This window comes from Rhinatrema bivittatum, chromosome 9 (assembly GCF_901001135.1).
Source record: "Rhinatrema bivittatum chromosome 9, aRhiBiv1.1, whole genome shotgun sequence".
NCBI lineage: Eukaryota > Metazoa > Chordata > Amphibia > Gymnophiona > Rhinatrematidae > Rhinatrema > Rhinatrema bivittatum.
In genome coordinates, this window is record NC_042623.1 from 220,822,564 (window position 1) to 220,841,432 (window position 18,869).

Here is an 18,869-nt window from a genome sequence, read left to right on the forward strand (position 1 = left end):
AGCCCTATGTACGGAAAACTTCTGTAAAAGTTTCTATGAAACTTTTGACTGGCACCAGAGTGCCTACTGAGCATGCCCAGCATGTCATGATATCCCCTGCCACAGGGGTCTCCCTTTAGTCTTTGTTTGTAGCAAATAGCGTTAGCCAAAAATAAAATAATAAAACGTATCGGACCCAACTCCGCGGGGTGGCGGGTGGGTTTCGTGAGGACTACATCCTGCTGTCCTGGGATAACACCTATTACAAGGTAAGCAATTTTGCTTTATCCCAGGACAAGCAGGATGCTAGTCCTCACATATGGGTGATTAGCAAGCTAGAGGCTGAGTCATTTTGTGCTGAAGTAACCGTAAGGTATTGTTATTGAAATGAATCAGCCGAAATCACAGCAGGTTGGATGTAGAAGGAGTTGGGGTTACACTGGAAACAAGTTCTTTAAGACGGATTGTCCATATGCTGAATCTTGTCTTCCTTCTTTGTCTAAGCAGTAGTGAGCTGCAAAGGTGTGAAGAGAACTCCATGTTGCTGCTTTACAAATGTCCAGAATAGGCACAGAGCGAAGGTGTGCCACTGAGGCTGACATTGCTCTGACTGAGTGTGCGTTTACTCGCCCTTGAAGAGTAAGGTCTGCTTTTTCATAACAGAATTGTATGCAATCTGCTAGCCATTTTGACAGTATGCTTACCCACTGCTTTACCTGGCTTGTTTGGATCATAGGATACAAACAGCTGACTGGATTTTCTTTGGGCTGTAGTGCGGTTTAAACAGAAGGAGAGTGCACGCTTACAGTCCAACGTATGTAGGGCTCTTTCACCTTGATGGGAATGAGGCCGAGGAAAGAATGTAGGTAAAACTATTGATTGATTTAAGTGAAATTCCGTGACAACCTTAGGAAGGAACTTTGGATGTGTCCGGAGGACTACCCTGTCATGTAAGAACTTTGTAAAAGGTTCGTATGTGACTAGTGCTTGTAATTCACTGACCCTTCTGGCCGAAGTGATGGCTATGAGAAATACCGTTTTCCAAGTAAGGTATTTAAGGTCACAGGTATTTATGGGTTCAAAGGGAGAACGCATAAGTCTAGTTAATACTACGTTCAGATCCCATTGTATGCTTGGGGAATGAACTGGAGGTTTAATGTGAGTTAGGCCTCTCATGAATGTACTGACGAGAGGCTGTGTGGAGATAGGGGCGTCGTCCAGCTTATTATGGTAAGCTGAGATTGCACTTAAGTGTACCCTTACAGATGATGACTTAAGACCAGAGTTTGAAAGATGGTAAAGGTAATCAAGTAGTGATGTAGTGGGGCAAGTGAAAGGATCTAAATCCTGCTGATTGCACCATAGCGTAAACCGTTTCCATTTGTAGGAATAATTCTTTCTAGTGGAAGGTTTACGCGCAGCTATAAGTACTTGAGATATAGCGGATGGGAGGTTGAATGGCTGTAAGATCAAGCTTTAAACATCCATGCTGTCAGGGACAGGGATTGAAGGTTGGGATGGCGCAACTGACCCTGTTCCTGAGTTATGAGATTGGGAGCTACTCCCAGGCGAATCGGATCCCTGACTGAGAGATCTAGCAGTGTGGGGAACCATACTTGTCGAGGCCAATATGGGGCTATGAGTATAATAGTCCCCTTGTCCTGTTGTAGCTTCACTAGTGTTTTGGTTATAAGTGGTATCGGAGGATACGCATATAACAGGCCTGAGTTCCAATGGCGAGCAAATGCGTCCTTTGGTAGGTCGTTCTGCTGTCGGAGTAGAGAGCAGTAATTGTTCACCTTGCAGTTGAGCTGGGATGCAAAGAGATCTATCGTCGGTTGTCCCCAGCGCTGGAAGATCTTGGATGCTATTGTTGGATCCAAGGACCATTCGTGTGGTTGGAACTGACGACTGAGGCGATCCGCCACTGTGTTGTGGATGCCCGCTAGGTAGGTGGCCCGTAGAAGAACTGCATGTGTCAGGGCCCAGTCCCAAATTTGTGCTGCTTCTTGACAAAGAAGGTACGAACCTGTCCCTCCTTGTTTGTTGATGTACCACATTGCTACTGTGTTGTCCGTCTGGATTAAGACAGTCTTGTGTGATAGGCAGTCTTTGAATGCATGCAGCGCATAGCGTATAGCTCGAAGCTCTAGGAAGTTTATCTGAAAAGTGGCTTCGAGTCGTGTCCACTTGCCCTGTGTCTTTAGATGACCAATATGCGCTCCCCACCCTAAGGTGGATGCATCTGTAGTCAACGTCACTTGTGGCACTGGTTGCTGAAAAGGTAGACCCTTGAGCAGGTTGGGCATTAGCGTCCACCAGAGAAGTGCAGCTTTGAGCTCTGGTGTGATGTAAATAGGAGTGGACATTGGTTGAGTGGCTTGTATCCATTGTTTTTTGAGTGTCCATTGTAGAAGTTCGCATGGTTAGTCTGGCCATGGGAGTTACATGAACCGTGGAAGCCATGTGCCCTAGAAGAATGAGGCACTGGTGAGCCGTCACCTTGAATCGGTTGCGGAGATCGTGAGTTAAGAGGACAAGTGTCTGAGCACGGTCTTTTGGTAGAAAAGCGGTCGCTAGCGTAGTGTTTAGCTCTGCACCTATAAACTGTAGTAGATGAGTTGGTGACAGATGGGATTTCTGGTAATTGATGAGAAATCCCAAGGAATGAAGGACTTGGATGGTGAGCTTGAGGGAAGTGACAGCACCTTCTTTTGAATGACTTCTGATGAGCCAATCGTCCAGATAAGGGAACACATGCACTTTTTGCTTGTGGAGGTGTGCCACTGCTGCAGCCATGCATTTTGTGAATACTCTGGGTGCTGATGCGAGGCCGAATGGCAGCACTCTGTATTGAAAATGTTGATCTAGGACCCGAAATCGCAGGTACTGGCGATGAGGAGGGCAGATGGGGATGTGAGCGTAGGCATCTTGAAGATCCAGAGAGCAGAGCCAATCTCCCCTTTGAAGAAGAGGTAGAATGGAGCCTAGGGATACCATTCTGAATTTTTCTTTCTTGAGAAATTTGTTGAGATTCCTGAGGTCTAGGATAGGACGAAGGCCTCCTGTTTTCTTTGGAATGAGGAAATATCGAGAGTAGAATCCTCTGCCCTTTTGAGGACCAGGAACTGGTTCTATGGCCCTGGCTCTCAGAAGGGTGGATAATTCTGTTTGAAGAATTATGGAGTGTTGATTTATTGAATGAGAGTGAAGTGGTGGATTTTCCATAGGGGTAGTTAAGAAATCCAGCCTGTAACCGTGAGTCGTGATGGATAACACCCACTGGTCGGTGGTGATGGAGGCCCAATTGCTGAGGAAGTGTTGAATGCGGCCTCCTACAGGTGTTTCGGGGAACGGATTTATGCTGCTGCTCTCTGGGGATGTTCAGAAACCAGAAGTGGCTGTTGTTTGTGGAGGCGGCTGAGGCCTCGGCTGCCTTTGCCTAGGCTGCTGGCGCTGTGCTGGGCGGCTAGGTCTCTGTCTACCTGCTGGGGGGTAGTATCTACGTTGGCGATAGTACGGCCGTCGAGTGTCTCTTCTTGGAAACTTTCTAGAAGAGGCCTGCGACTCCTGGGGCTGAGACGACAATTGCTTTAAAGTCTCTGAGTGGTCCTTAAGTGTCGCTACCGCTTCTTTTATCTTGTCTCCGAAGAGATTATCCCCTAAGCATGGTAGATCAGACAAATGATCTTGGACTTCTGGGCGAAGATCCGATGCCTTTAGCCATGCCCATCGTCTTGCAGCTATAGCTGATGCTGACAACCTTGCTGCTGTCTCAAAACAGTCGTAAGTGGCCCTGACTTCGTGTTTTCCAGAGTCAAGGCCTTTATGTACCAGTGCTTGAAACGCCTCTTGGTATTGATCCGGAAGGGCCAGAGAAAGCTCCTGAACCTGTTTCCAAAGGTTCCTTTGGTATTGGTTCATGTACAGCTGGTAAGATGTAATTTTTGATACCAGCATGGAACCCTGGAAAACTTTTCTGCCTAGGTTGTCTAACAACCTACTGTCTTTCCCAGGCGGCACTGAAGCATGAGATTTTTGTCTCTTCGCCTTCTTTTGGGCGGATTCTACCACTACTGATTAGTGGGGTAGTTGTGGTCTTTGGAATCCCGGAGTTGGCTGTACTAAGTACGTGGCCTCAGCTCTTTTATTAACCGGTGAGACAGAACTTGGATGCTCCCAGATTCTATGTTGAAGTTCCTGTAAGACTTCATGAACTGGGATTGCCAACATCTCCTTTGGAGGGTCTACAAACTGTAAGACTTCTAAAGTTTTTTGTCTCTGATCCACCTCTGTTTGTATAGGGAATGGAATGGTATCAGCCATTTCCCTAACAAAATTTGTGAAGGAGAGGTCTTCCGGTGGAGACTTTCTGTGATCCTCAGTTGGAGATGGTTCTGAGAATAAATCTTCTTCCGAAGAGTATTCTGAATTAGAATCATCCGGTTCCTGGTGTGGCCTGGGATAAGGAACTGACGGTCTTACAGGCGAGTGTGGCCTAGGGGGCCCCGGTACCCCTGAAGGGCCTGGAAGTGGATCCTGCGGTGCTTGCCTTGTCAGGATTCCCAGTGTGTCCAATTTGTTAAAAACTGGGTGCAAAATGGGAACATCCTCCTGAGGAATCGGTGTTGGCATCGGCCTTCCTGGTGAGGGCACCGGCATGGGCATCGGTGGCACCGAAGACGGAATCGGAGGAGGCGTATGAGGTAACGGTGAATGCACCGGGGTTGGAATCGATGTCGGTTCCCGCGGCATCGTCGCTGACCCCGGAATCGTTGGTGCGGAGATGGGCATCGATGGTTGTGGAATCGGCATCGATGGCGGAATTGCGTCTCGGAGAGCCTGTTGCACCGCTTGACGTATGAGCGAGTCAAGTTCCACTCGCACAGCTGGTGAAAACAGAGCAGCTGTGGAGGGAGGCGGTGTTGGCGATGCCGATTCCTCCTCAGGGCCCTGAGGAGGTTCGGAACCCGGCACCGATATCGGTGGGGATCGCCCGTCAGTAGGCCTTGGAGCCTCTGCTTCCGTCCGGGTTTTCTTAGCTGGAGAGGCCGTACCTGTGGTAGTGTCTCCGGACACCGACTCCCGCCGTCGATGTCGATGCTTCTCAGGCTGTTTGTCGCTTCCTGAAGTGGATGCCTTCGATGAAATCGACGGGGATGGAGTGGAAGCGTCCCCCGCAGCCGGAAGTTTCTTTTTTAATAGCAGTTGCCGAACCGAGGCCGATGGCGAAGATTGAGCCGAAGTTGACGGTCTTGGAAGCAGCTGAACTGAAAAAAGCTGCTCCATCTTCTCGGCCCTTAGGCGCCGACCCTTTGTGGTCATTTCAGCACAAGATGAACATGCCTGAATGTTGTGATCCTTGCCTAGGCAAAGAACACACTCAAAATGCGGGTCGGTAATAGACATTGTTCTATTACAATTCGGGCACTTTTTAAACCCGGAGGCCATGGCGCCGGACGGCCGTCGACGGCGAAAGCCCGAATTTTATCGTTCCCAGCCGGGAATCGAAAAAGAAAAGTTACCAGCCGGTAACAAATGGGAAAAACCCCTTCGGTGAAGATATTATTTGTCGAAATTTTCCGAATTTTTTGGAGATGAAAATTCACCTCAGACTCCAATCAAACCGCGAGGCTAACCGCTTCGCGGAAAAAAGAAGACTAAAGGGAGACCCCTGTGGCAGGGGATATCATGACATGCTGGGCATGCTCAGTAGGCACTCTGGTGCCAGTCAAAAGTTTCATAGAAACTTTTACAGAAGTTTTCCGTACATAGGGCTCCATTACTGATGTCACCCATATGTGAGGACTAGCATCCTGCTTGTCCTGGGATAAAAAAAGTTACCGCGGTGTAAACGAAGGGAAACCCTTGCGATGGGATTGATTTTTTTCCCGAAAAGTTAAACTTTTCTAAAGTGGTGAATTCACCACAGGACTCCAATTATACCGCGATGCTACTTGCTTCGTGGAAAAAAGAAGACTGAAGGGAGACCCCTGTGGCAGGGAATATCATGGCATGCTGGGCATGCTGAGTAGGCAATCTGGTGCCAGTCAAAAGTTTCATGGAAACTTTTAAAGAAGTTTTTCCGTACATAGGGCTCCATTACCGATGTCACCCATATGTGAGGACTAGCATCCTGCTTGTCCTGGGATAATCATTTTAATGTACGACTAAAACGTGATTACTTTTTTTAAAAAGAAAAAATTGTAATTGTATTCTAATCAGCTATAATGTTCTGAATAAATCTGGATGATTAAAATTTATCAGATGCATTATACACAATGTACAATTTGTATCATGTGCAATGTATTTGTTACGTATATTTTGCTTGGTACAGCATAAACTTTCAAGACATTTTGAAACCTTATTACACAATTGTTAATTTTAATATTTAACAAAAATGTTAATCCCAACAGCTATGAAAAAAAGTACATCACATGAAGCAATTGCATTTACAAAATGCAATAGGCACTAAGAAACCATTTTCATTTTTTTTCATGCTAAGTTTCTTCCAGCTCAATCACAACCAGCACTGGGATCTGGATCTACGAGCCTTCATTCACAACTGGTCAAGGTCCTCAGCCGGGGACCATGCATCAGGGCTTCTTCTGGAAGCCTGTAATCACTGGCCACTAGAATTCATCTTTAAGCAATGACCATGACTCCCTCCTAGGAGCTGTGAATGCTGCTTCCACAGCATCCCCAGGGGAGCAAAAGACCCAAATCAGGGATTGAACCAGTCATTTTCCCCATGGCAGTGGCATAGCACTTGCCACTTGGCACATCAGGACGGCCCTTTAGCATGGTTTTAAATCCATTTTAAGGAATAAGGATAAGAAATTCATTTCCTATCAAAAAATATTGTACACACACATCACATTACTCTGAAAAAGTAACAGGCGCACAAGCTGAGCGAGTCTTTACAGAATTAGAAAATACAACAGCATCTGCTTCTAGTGTGTGAGAAACCAAAGCAGAACTGAAGAAAGTAGAAAAAAACAAAAACTTTAATGTGACAATTACTATTTCTTACATTACTCAGTTTTCTAAAAAATAACCCAAACCCCCCCAAAAAAAAAATTTTCCAACACAAATGAATCCATGGTTTCCACTTTTTTGACTTTCAGAAAATGTTTTTCTCTTAATTACTTACTGGCAGGTTAATGAACAGAAAAGTGTGTGTGTGTGCGTGTGTGTGTGTGTGTGTGTGTGTGTGGGGGGGGGGGGGGGTGTTAAGGAGAAGAATTGGGAAGAGGCACAACAGATGAATGCTGAACCCTATAAACGCTGTGGCTCTCAACCCAGTCCTCAAGACAGGATTTATGGATATCCACAATGAATATGCATGAGATAAATTTATTTACACTGCCTTCAGTGTTTGCAAATGTAGCTCATGCATATTTATTGTGGATATCTGGAAAACCTGCCTGCTAGGTGTGTCCCAAGGACTGGGTTGAGAACCCCTGTTTTAACGGGTAACCAGTTTTCATCAATTGCTTTCTCAATTCCTTAATATTTAAAAGTTAAATATTTGTTACACAACATGTAACAGTTTACTCTTCAATAGCAACTGTTAGCAAGACAAATGTAATACCACGGATGTCATATAAACAATGAGTGTAATACAAAACAAAGATACAACAGTAAAGAAACCAAGTACAGACACATACACTAATATGTGTAGATGACACGTATTTCAGTCACAAACCCACAATTTTAAGATAAACATTACTGTGGAAGTGATGCACATTTTTTAGAGGCTGATGAAAATAAGTTTCTCCAAGGTAACTGAGAAGCTCCCTTTCATTTCCCCCAAATGTTCCAGCAAATAAAACCTATTAGAAACCAAAGGAAAATTACTAAGCTTCCTTTCCCCAAATACTGGAGAAACGCTATTAATGGTACTGCCTTTCCCCGAATCGAGGTGCAAAGTTTTTGACACTTCCATTCTCCTGTGTTGTGATTAGGTCTATAATAGCTGACAGCACAGCACAGTCTCTAGATTCAGTTTGGTTCCAGTTCACAGGCTGTGGCTTTTCAATTTTTTCTTGCAGGAGGACATCAAGTTCTTCTTTTAAATCCTATAGTGAAAGGAAAGACAAATCAGGTTGGAATAACAAACATACAGCAAAACTAGGACACCCTTCACAATTGTATTTCAAGTCCATGTTCTCTGAATCTTTCCACATCTTCTGTAAACAGTTATCTTCATCTTTGGTTCATTTCTTTATTTTTAACTTTATTTTAGACCCTGATTTTCAAATCTGGATTTTAAGATTATATACTGCATGTTTCTAGCAAGGTCAGCATACAAACTAAACATGTCACTGACACAGAAGGCATCTGAGGCTAACTCCTATAGGCTGAACACAATCACTTGACTGTATAACAGAATCTGAAGTGAACCATTGTCATTAAAATATATGCATATTCTTAACCTTATGCATGCAAAGTTAAGTATAATACTTGGGTTTGAAAAAGAACAAATCTCTTTAGTTCAGTTCTACAAGAACTGTTCAAGGTTTTAGCAATATACTAAGAGTTGGCCAACTCCAATCCTCAAGAGCCACAAACAGGCCAGGTTTTCAGGAAATCCACAATGAATATGCATGACAGATTTACATGCACTGCCTCCATTGCATGCAAATTTATCTTGTGTATATTCATTTGGATATCCTGAAAACCTGACTTACTTGTGGCTCTTGTAAGCTGGATTTGGCAATCCCTGTTATATAGGATTCAATTACCATCAATGCCTTTTATAAACAGTGGCTTAGGTGGATAGAGAGAAGCATGTGATGCAAAACTATATTTCTTACGATCTGCGATAAAAAAAAAAAAAAAAAAAAAAAAGGGGTTAGCCCAAAATAGCTAAATAAAAGTCTAAGTCACAAACACTGTATCTGGAGTATAAATGGATTAAATCAATGAGTGATTCCTAGTTTTGCCAATTCTTTTTTAAGCAGACCACCTCTTTTGAACAATGAAAAGATTTGGCCCATATTTCAATAAAGTCTTCAATAAATAAATAAATGCCCACCTCTAGCAGTAAATATTACTTAAATAATCCCTCAACTTTTCTCTCACATCCCTCTGAATGAAATATGTTTTCTGTAGTGTTTTGAGTGTGGGAATGAGTTTCAAGGACAAGTAGCTATTGTGTGCTTTCAACAGTGAATCAATGCTTACTTTGGTAACAACCTCTAAACATTTTATTTTACTTGGGTTTAAAATATTTACTACATTGATCTAGTACTATAAGACACCTATTATGTGAAACTGCATTGTGCTTGTTTTTATTTCTATCAATAATTACTTTAACAAGATGTGCTATCCTGGCTGGAGACTGAAAGACAATCCACTCATCCACAGAAATGGTATCTTGCCCTTGGTCCTTCTGAATTGAAATATCTCCTCCAAAGAACAGCAGAGAGTATGGTGAGACTTCAGTGCAATCATACAGATAGATCTATAAGACACAGAGAGAGAATACTTAGCAATAAGAAATGCATTATGGATCAACCAACCTGAAAACATTTCTCTTGTTTTGTTCTTAAGCTATAATAAATAACCATCAGACAGCATGAAGTTTCAGAAGCAAGAAACTTCTGTGGAAAATAACCCCTAACGTCCACCCCACCCCTTCCAGGTGCAGAGCTCAGAATGACTCCATATTTTAGCCACTCCATTTTAGCCAAGGTCTTATTTAAATTCATCATCTCCTACTAATAATTCTTAATTCTCTGGTTTCTACCACACACAGAACCTCTTAGCCAGTCTTGTGAAACAAATGCTTGGTGCACAATGGTTTCATTTTTCATAGGAAATAGTAAGGAGAAATGTATACTTACCTGATAATTTCCTTTCCTGGCTACATTAGTCCAGAACTATTGAGTATGTTCCCCCATCCAGCAGATGGAGGCAGATCACATGATTTTTTTCTAAAACAAAGCAGTTTAATAAACTTTAAAAGATTAGCCTTATATTAAAATTAGTAATTAAAGGTTTTTTTTCAAAAGTAACTAGAAAAGTTTAAAAGATACATTTCTAAAGTTTCTGAAATAAACTTTAGAAATGTCAAATCATGATTTTACTTTTTTTTTTTTTTAATATGTGCACTTGATAACTAACGAAAATATTCAATCAATACATTTTTACCTTTCTGGGTTGGGTTTTGGACTGGTTTGGCAGGACTAAAGGAAAATAAATTATCAGGCAAATATAAATTTCTTCAACCTTTCTTATCCTGCTACACCAGTCCATAATGATTGGGAAGTGTCAATGCCCAACTATTCTGGGTGGGATGAGGTTAAACCCACTCAGAAAGCTTGCTCCAAAAGCATCTTCTTTCGCAAGAATATCCAATCTATAATGTTTTGTAAAAGAATGAAAGATCACATGTAGCAGCTTTACAAATGTCTACAGGATGTACAGGCATTGCTTTTGCCTAAGAGGAAGACTGAGCACTTGTGGAAAGGACTTGGCTAGTTTCTGGAATCTGTTGTCCCTTTAATATATATGCTAAGAACATGTCCTACTCGGTCAGATCAAGGGTCCATCAAGCCCAGTATCCTGTTTCCAAAGTGGCCAATACAGATCACAAGTACCTGGCATGATATCAAGCAGTAAACACACCCCATGCTACTATCACGCAATGGATAAGTAGTGGTTACTTCTTAAGTCTACTTGGTCAATAACAGTTTGACTTCTCTTCCAAGAATTTGTCCAAACATTTCTTAATTGCAGCTATGCTAACTGTTTTAACCACATCTCAGGTAATGAATTCCAGAAATTGTGTGTTGCATAAAAAAAGCAAATGTTGCTTACCTGATGTAACAGGTGTTCTCACAGGACAGCAGGATGTTAGTCCTCACAAATGGGTGACATCGAGGATGGAGCCCACCACGGAAAACTTCTGTCAAAGTTTAACAGAACTTTGACTGGCCCCCACTGGGCATGCCCAGCACGGCACTGACCCTGCAGCCAGCAGGGGTCTCCCTTCAGTCTGATTTGCAAAGCTACAGGCAGTGCCTAAAAAGTAAAAATAAAACGAACCCAACACTGCGGGGTGGCGGGCGGGTTTCGTGAGGACTAACATCCTGCTGTCCTGTGAGAACACCTGTTACATCAGGTAAGCAACATTTGCTTTCTCACAGGACAAGCAGGATGGTTGTCCTCACAAATGGGTGAGTACCGAGCTGAGGATGTCCTGACTTGCACCAAAGGCACCCAACGGCGTGCAACAGGCACAACAACTGGGGTGTAATTTGGGAAAGGGCATCCGCACCCTACCGGGCAGGTGGAAAGGTGTTGGTACATTATGATGGAAAAAGGTTACGCAAGACAGATTGGCCGAAGATGGAGTCCTGTCTTCCAGCTTTGTCCAAACAATAGTGGGCTGCAAAGGTATGGAGAGAACTCCAGGTTGCAGCTTTACAGATGTCAGGAAGCGGCACCGATCGAAGGTGTGCTACTGAAGTCGCCATGGCCCTCACAGAGTGTGCCTTGACACGGTCTTGGAAAGGAATGCCAGCTTGCTGATAGCAAAAGGAAATGCAGTCCGCCAACCAGGAGGAAAGAGCCTGCTTACCCACAGGTTGTCCTAACTTGTTAGGATGGAAAGAGTTGAATAATTGAGTACTCTTTCTATGAGAAACTGTACGGTCTAGATAAAAAGCTAGAGCTCGTTTACAGTCTAAGGTATGCAGAGTCTGTTCCCCGGAGTTGGAGTGGGGCCTGGGAAAAAAGATAGGTAGTATGATGGATTGATTGATATGGAACTCCGAAACTACCTTAGGTAAAAATTTAGGGTGAGTGAGGAGTACCGCCCGGTCCTGCAGGAGCTTAGTGTAAGGCGGATAGGTAACTAGGGCCTGCAATTCACTAACTCTGCGAGCTGAAGTGATAGCCAAAAGGAATAACACTTTCCAAGTGAGATATCTTAAGTCACAGGAGTGCAGAGGTTCGAAGGGTGGTTTCATTAGACGACCAAGAACCAGATTAAGGTCCCAAGATGGGGCCGGAGGACGTAAAGGTGGCTTCAGATGGAGCAAGCCTTTGAGAAAGCGTGTTACCAGGGGTTGTACTGAGATAGGGACACCCCCGATACCCTTGTGGAAGGCGGCTACCGCACTGACATGCATCCTGATAGAAGAGGTTTTAAGACCTGATTCTGAGAGATGCCATAAATAGTCCAAGAAGTCAGAGATTGGACAGGAAAAGGGATCAAGGGACTGAGAAGTGCACCATGATGTATACCTTTTCCATTTGTATGAATAGGATCTTCTAGTGGAGGGCTTTCGTGAAGCTATCAGGACACGAGAAACCGAATCCGAAAGGTTAAAAGGCTGGAGAACTAGCCTTTCAACATCCATGCCGTCAGGGACAAGGCTTGGAGGTTGGGATGGAGAAGGCATCCGTCGTTTTGAGTGAGTAGATGCGGATCCTTTCCCAGGGGAATGTGTCTGCGGATGGAGAGATCTCAGAGTATGGGAAACCACACTTGGCGTGGCCAGTGCGGTGCTACCAGGATCATGGTTCCCCTGTTCTGGCGTAGCTTCACGAGAGTCCTGGACAGAAGAGGAAGTGGAGAGAATGCGTAGAGCAGACCGGTTGTCCACTTGAGGGAGAAGGTATCCCTTGGCCGCGAGTGCTGGCTCCGAATGAGAGAGCAATAATTGTCCACTTTGTGGTTCTGAGGGGACGCAAAGAGGTCTATGTGCGGGTATCCCCACTTGTGGAATAGAGAGGTCGCTACTAGAGGATTGAGAGACCACTTGTGTGGTTGGAAGACACGGCTCAGCTGGTCTGCCAATACATTGTCTACACCCGGCAGGTAGGTGGCCCTGAGGTACATGGAGCGGGAGAGGGCTTCTGCCCAAATCTGCGCAGCTTCCTGACACAGAAGGAAGGAGCCTGTGCCTCCCTGCTTGTTTATGTACCACATGGCCACCTGGTTGTCTGTCTGGATCAAGACTATCTGATTCGATAGGCGAGCTTGGAAAGTTCTGAGCGCGTAGCGGATTGCTCGCAGCTCCAAGAAATTTATCTGGTGTTCGGCTTCTTCTCGAGACCAGAGACCCTGAGTTTGCAACTCGTCCACATGGGTCCCCCAACCGATGTGGGAAGCGTCGGTGGTTAGGATTACTTGTGGATCTGGTAGGAGAAAGGGTAAGCCCTGAAGGAGGTTGACTTGATTCGTCCACCAGATTAACGATAGGCGTAGCGCTTGTGTAACTGTGACAATGGAGGACAGCGGCTGAAGAGCTTGAATCCATTGGTGTCGCAGAGTCCATTGTGTAACTCTCATGGCTAGTCGGGCCGTGGGAGTTACTTGAACCGAGGATGCCATGTGTCCTAGGAGAACTAGGAATTGGCGAGCTGTGGCAGTGTCCTGACACCGGAGTTGGCGAGCTAGGGATATCAGGGTTTGAGCTCTTTGAGGAGGAAGGTAAGCCTTTGCTTGTAAGGTGTCCAAGTCTGCTCCAATGAAAGATAAGTTTTGAGATGGGACTAAGCAAGATTTCTCGTAATTGACAAGAAACCCTAAGGAAAGGAGAGTCTGAATTGTCAATTTTAGGGAGGATTGAGCAATCTGTTGGGCGGAAGCCCTGATTAGCCAATCGTCCAGGTAGGGGTAGACGTGGACACCTTCCTTCCGGAGTAATGCTGCAACCACGACAAGGCATTTGGTAAAGACTCGTGGTGCGGATGCCAGACCGAAAGGTAGTACTCGATATTGGTAATGGTTTCGGCCCACCAGAAACCGCAGGTACTTGCGATGGGATTGCGTTATCGCAATGTGGGTATACGCGTCTTTGAGATCGAGAGAGCATAGCCAATCCCCTCTTTGCAGCAGAGGGAGAAGCGAGCCCAGGGTTACCATCTTGAACTTTTCTTTTTGAAGGTACTTGTTGAGGGCTCGAAGGTCTAAGATGGGACGAAGCCCCCCTGATTTCTTTGGTATCAGGAAGTACCTGGAGTAGAATCCCATTCCTTGCTGAGAAGGAGGAACGGGTTCTATAGCATTTGATTGCAGAAGAAGGGATACTTCTTGTTGTAACTGAGCCAAGTGATTGGTGAGACTCCATGCTTGTAGAGGCGGGGAGTCTGCAGGAAGAGTAGTGAAGTTGAGGTGGTAACCCTGTGCTATGATTGCTAGTACCCACTGATCTGAGGTGATCTGAAGCCAGCGGTCTAGAAAGTGGCACAGTCGACCTCCCACAGGGATGGCTGGAAGAGGGGTTTGGCACGTGCTCTCTACAAGGAAGTCAAAGGCCCGCCGTAGGCCCAGGGGGTGGGGCCACGGTAGGTCTTTGTTTCCGAGGCTGACGTGGCTGAGCTCTATTGGAAGACCGTGAAGGTCGAGGCTTAACCGAGGGAGGGTAATACCGACGTGGCCTAAAGAAAGACTTTTTAGAGTCCCTTTTAGGTGGTTGCTTGGCGGTCACCTCAGATGGAGTAGATGAGAGTTGTTTTAACGTCTCATGGTGATCTTTTAATTCGGCTACTATTTGCTGAATTTGATCTCCAAACAAGTTGTCGCCTAGGTAGGGTAAATCAGACAGTCGGTCCTGGACCTCTGGGCGTAGGTCTGATGATTTTAGCCAAGCCAAACGTCTGGCTGAGATGGCTGTAGCTGAAACTTTAGTGGAAGCATCGAAGATGTCGTATGCGGACCTAATTTCATGCTTACCGGCCTCGAACCCTTTGTTAAGGAGGGCTTGAAGTTGTGGCTGATATTGGTCAGGCAAAGTGTCCGTATACTCTTGCATCTGTTTGAGGATGGCTCTGTTGTATTGAGTCATATAGAGCTGATATGAAGCTATGCGTGAAATTAGCATAGCTCCGTGATACACTTTTCTTCCTACACTATCCAGGAATTTGTTGTCCTTGGTAGGTGGGGTTGAAGAGTGTGGTTTTTGGCGCTTAGCTTTCTTTTGAGCCGACTCAACGACGACAGAGCGATGATCCAGCTGAAGCTTCTGAAAACCTGGTGCTGACTGGACTAGGTATGTGGAGTCAGCTTTTTTGTTGACTGGGGAAATCGATGAAGGAGATTCCCAGTTCTTCTTCAGAAGATCCAGAAACACCTGGTGAATAGGGATGGAAGCGATGATTTTAGGAGCATCCAGAAATTGGAGAAGTTCCATCATCTGGTGTCTGTCATCTTTTTCAGATTGTAGCTGAAAGGGGAACACCTCTGACATCTCCTTCACAAAATTAATAAAGGAGAGATCCTCAGGAGGAGAACGCTTTCTACTCTCTGTAGGGGACGGTGGCGAAGGCAAATCCGTGTCAGAAGAGATGTCATCTCCCCAGGTATCATAGGGATCCTGTGGGGCTTGAAGCCCTGAAGGTCCTGGTTGAGGGTCCGGGATATTGAGAGGAATCACCGAGGGTATGGAGAATAATCTCGATGGCATCGGTGCTGAAGGCGGAACCGGAAACGGCATCGAGGGCTTCGGTGCTGTCGATGGAATCGGTGCCGGCCTTGGAATCGGTGGAGCCGACGGATATATCGGTGAGGGATGAGAAGGCACCGATGGGACCACCCCTGAAGGGGGAATAACAAACGGTGTTTCCCCTCCCGATGATAATTCCGTCGGAGACGGTGGTGTTGCAGGTGGTACTGGAATCATCGATGGAAGGGCCGTTAGCAGCGCTTCCATACGGTGCAGTAATGGTGCTAGTGTTCCCACTAGTGGCTCGACTGTCGGGTCCTTGCTCGGTGGCGGAGTCGGTGCCGGAGTCGGTGCCGAAGTCGGTGCCGGTGCAGGTTGGAACTTCTGCATCGTCTTTTCGATGGCCTCCTGAACCAGCCGGTCCAGTTCTTCCCGGAGACCAGGGGTAACGAGACCCGGCTCAACGGGAGAGTGAGGCGGAGGCAGAGCCGGAGGGACCACCGTAACCGGTGGGATCACGGCTCCCACACCCGGAAGGGGTGAGGGTTTCCTCGGTGCCTGCGAGCGAGACGCGGACGGTGCCAGGTCCGATCGAGGCTTTTTAGTCGGTGGCTCGGTCTGTGCGGAGGTCGATGGTTGTGGATCCTCGACAGGCCGAGACTTGTGCAGTCGGTGGCGATGTTTTTCTTTCCGATCCCCTCGCCCATCCGGGGAAGGGACGGGAGTCGACGGCCGTGAAGTCATCGATGGTGGACGGTCACCGGAGGGTTGACGATAATGGTGCAACTTCGACGGTGCCGGTTCCGATGACGTCGATGCTATCGATGGCGTTGGGGTGCGAGCATGGAAGAGGAGCCCCATCTTCTCCATCCTGGCCTTGCGACCTTTCGGCGTCATTAAGGCACATTTGGTGCAAGTCAGGACATCATGCTCGCTGCCTAGACACAAAACACAGACCCTGTGGGGGTCTGTGATTGACATAGTCCGGGTGCAATCCGGACATCGGCGAAACCCCGTCGCCATGGCCTTAAGCCAAAAATTTAGCCGCGGGATTAGCGACTGTCGACAGCCCTCAAGGGCCAAATTCGACGTAAGTCGACAAAAAACGGTAAAAAACTTAGCGGAATTCCGCGAATGTAAAAATTTGCTTAAGGGAGACCCCCGAGGGGCAAATTTTCTTCAGAATATAGAAATTCAGATTTCCTGTCAGGAAACGTGGTTAGGAGCTCCTTTCACCGCGTGGCAACTGCTGCGCGGAAAAAAGAAGACTGAAGGGAGACCCCTGCTGGCTGCAGGGTCAGTGCCGTGCTGGGCATGCCCAGTGGGGGCCAGTCAAAGTTCTGTTAAACTTTGACAGAAGTTTTCCGTGGTGGGCTCCATCCTCGATGTCACCCATTTGTGAGGACAACCATCCTGCTTGTCCTGTGAGAAAGAATTTTCTCCGATTTGTTTTGAACGTGCTACTTACTAACTTCATGAAGTACCCTCTAGTCTTTGTATTTTTTGAAAGAGTAAATAACTAATTTACATTTACCCATTCTATCCCATGCATGATTTTATAGACCTCTATCATATTCTGCCTCAATAATCTCTTCACCAAGCTGAACATTTACCATTTGAATCAGTCTTCGCTGTACCTTTTCCAATGCAACTATATCTTTGAGATGCAGCGACCAAAACTGCACACAGTGCTCATTGGGGGTAATTTTCAAAGGATTTACATGCATAAAATTGGGTTTTACATGTGTAAAAGCAAATGTTGCTTACCTGATGTAACAGGTGTTCTCACAGGACAGCAGGATGTTAGTCCTCACAAATGGGTGACATCGAGGATGGAGCCCAACCACGGAAAACTTCTGTCAAAGTTTCCAGAACTTTGACTGGCCCCTACTGGGCATGCCCAGCACGGCACTAACCCTGCAGCCAGCAGGGGTCTCCCTTCAGTCTTGTTTTTATAGCTACAGGCAGTGCCGAAAAAGTAAATAAACGAACCCAACACCGCGGGGTGGCGGGCGGGTTTCGTGAGGACTAACATCCTGCTGTCCTGTGAGAACACCTGTTACATCAGGTAAGCAACATTTGCTTTCTCACAGGACAAGCAGGTTGGTTGTCCTCACAAATGGGTGAGTACCGAGCTGAGGATGTCCTGACTTGCACCAAATGCACCCAACAACGTGCAACAGGCACAACAATTGGGGTGGAATTTAGTAAAGGACATCCGTACCCTACCGGGAAGGTGGAAAGGTGTTGGTACATCAAGTTGGAAAAAGGTTACGCAAGACAGATAGGCCGAAGATGGAATCCTGTCTTCCAGCTTTATCCAAACAATAGTGGGCTGCAAAGGTGTGGAGGGAACTCCAGGTTGCAGCCTTGCAGATGGCAGGAAGCTGCACCGATCGAAGGTGTGCTATTGAAGTCGCCATGGCCCTCACAGAGTGTGCCTTGACACGGTCTTGGAAAGGAATGCCAGCTTGCTCATAGCAAAAAGAAATGCAGTCCGCCAACCAGGAGGAAAGAGCCTGCTTACCCACAGGTTGTCCTAACTTGTTAGGATGGAAAGAGACGAATAATTGAGTGCTCTTCCTGTGAGAAACTGTACGGTCTAGATAAAAAGCTAGAGCTCGTTTACAGTCTAGGGTATGCAGAGTCTGTTCCCCGGAGTTGGAGTGGGGCCTGGGAAAGAAGATAGGTAGTATGATGGATTGATTGATATGAAACTCCGAAACTACCTTAGGCAAAAACTTAGGGTGAGTGCGGAGTACCGCCCGGTCCTGCAGGAGCTTAGTGTAAGGCGGATAGGTAACTAGGGCCTGTAGTTCACTAACCCTGCGAGCTGAAGTGATAGCCAAAAGGAATAACACTTTCCATGTGAGATATTTTAATGCACAGGAGTGCAGAGGTTCGAAAGGTGGTTTCATTAGACGACCAAGAACCAGATTAAGGTCCCAAGATGGGGCTGGAGGACGTAAGGGTGGCTTCAAATGGAGCAAGCCTTTAAGGAAGCGTGTTACCAGGGGTTGTACTGAGATAGGGACACCCCCGATACCTTTATGGAAGGCGGCTACCGCACTGACATGCATCCTTATAGAAGAGGTCTTTAGACCGGATTCTGATAGATGTCATAAATAGTCCAAGAATTTAGAGATTGGACAGGAAAGGGGATCAAGGGACAGAGAAGTGCACCATGATGTGTACCTTTTCCATTTGTATGAGTAAGATTTTCTTGTTGAAGGCTTTCGTGAAGCTATCAGGACACGAGAAACTGAATCTGAAAGGTTGAAAGGCTGAAGGGCTAACCTTTCAACATCCATGCCGTCAGGGACAAGGCTTGGAGGTTGGGATGGAGGAGGCATCCGTCTTTTTGAGTGAGCAGATGCGGGTCCTTTCCCAGAGGAATGTGCCTGCGGATGGAGAGATCCTGGAGTATGGGAAACCACACTTGGCGAGGCCAGTGCGGTGCTATCAGGATCATAGTTCCCCTGTCCT

The 18,869-nt window shown here is 46.2% G+C and overlaps 1 protein-coding gene across 3 annotated transcripts in view; it reads right to left on the bottom strand.

The window, feature by feature from the left end:
• Positions 1–6,965: 6,965 nt before the first annotated feature.
• Positions 6,966–18,869, bottom strand: part of DHX36 (DEAH-box helicase 36) — a 518,365-nt gene continuing 506,461 nt past the window's right edge. For 2 of the 3 annotated variants that reach the window (XM_029615334.1, XM_029615333.1), the window contains 2 exons: positions 9,296–9,448; positions 6,966–8,060 (listed from right to left, as the gene is read on the bottom strand). In XM_029615334.1, coding sequence (XP_029471194.1) covers positions 7,875–8,060; positions 9,296–9,448 — 339 coding nt within the window. In that variant the 3' untranslated portion in view covers positions 6,966–7,874. The remainder of the gene's footprint in view (positions 8,061–9,295; positions 9,449–18,869) is intronic. The other variant, XM_029615335.1, reaches the window with a different exon arrangement.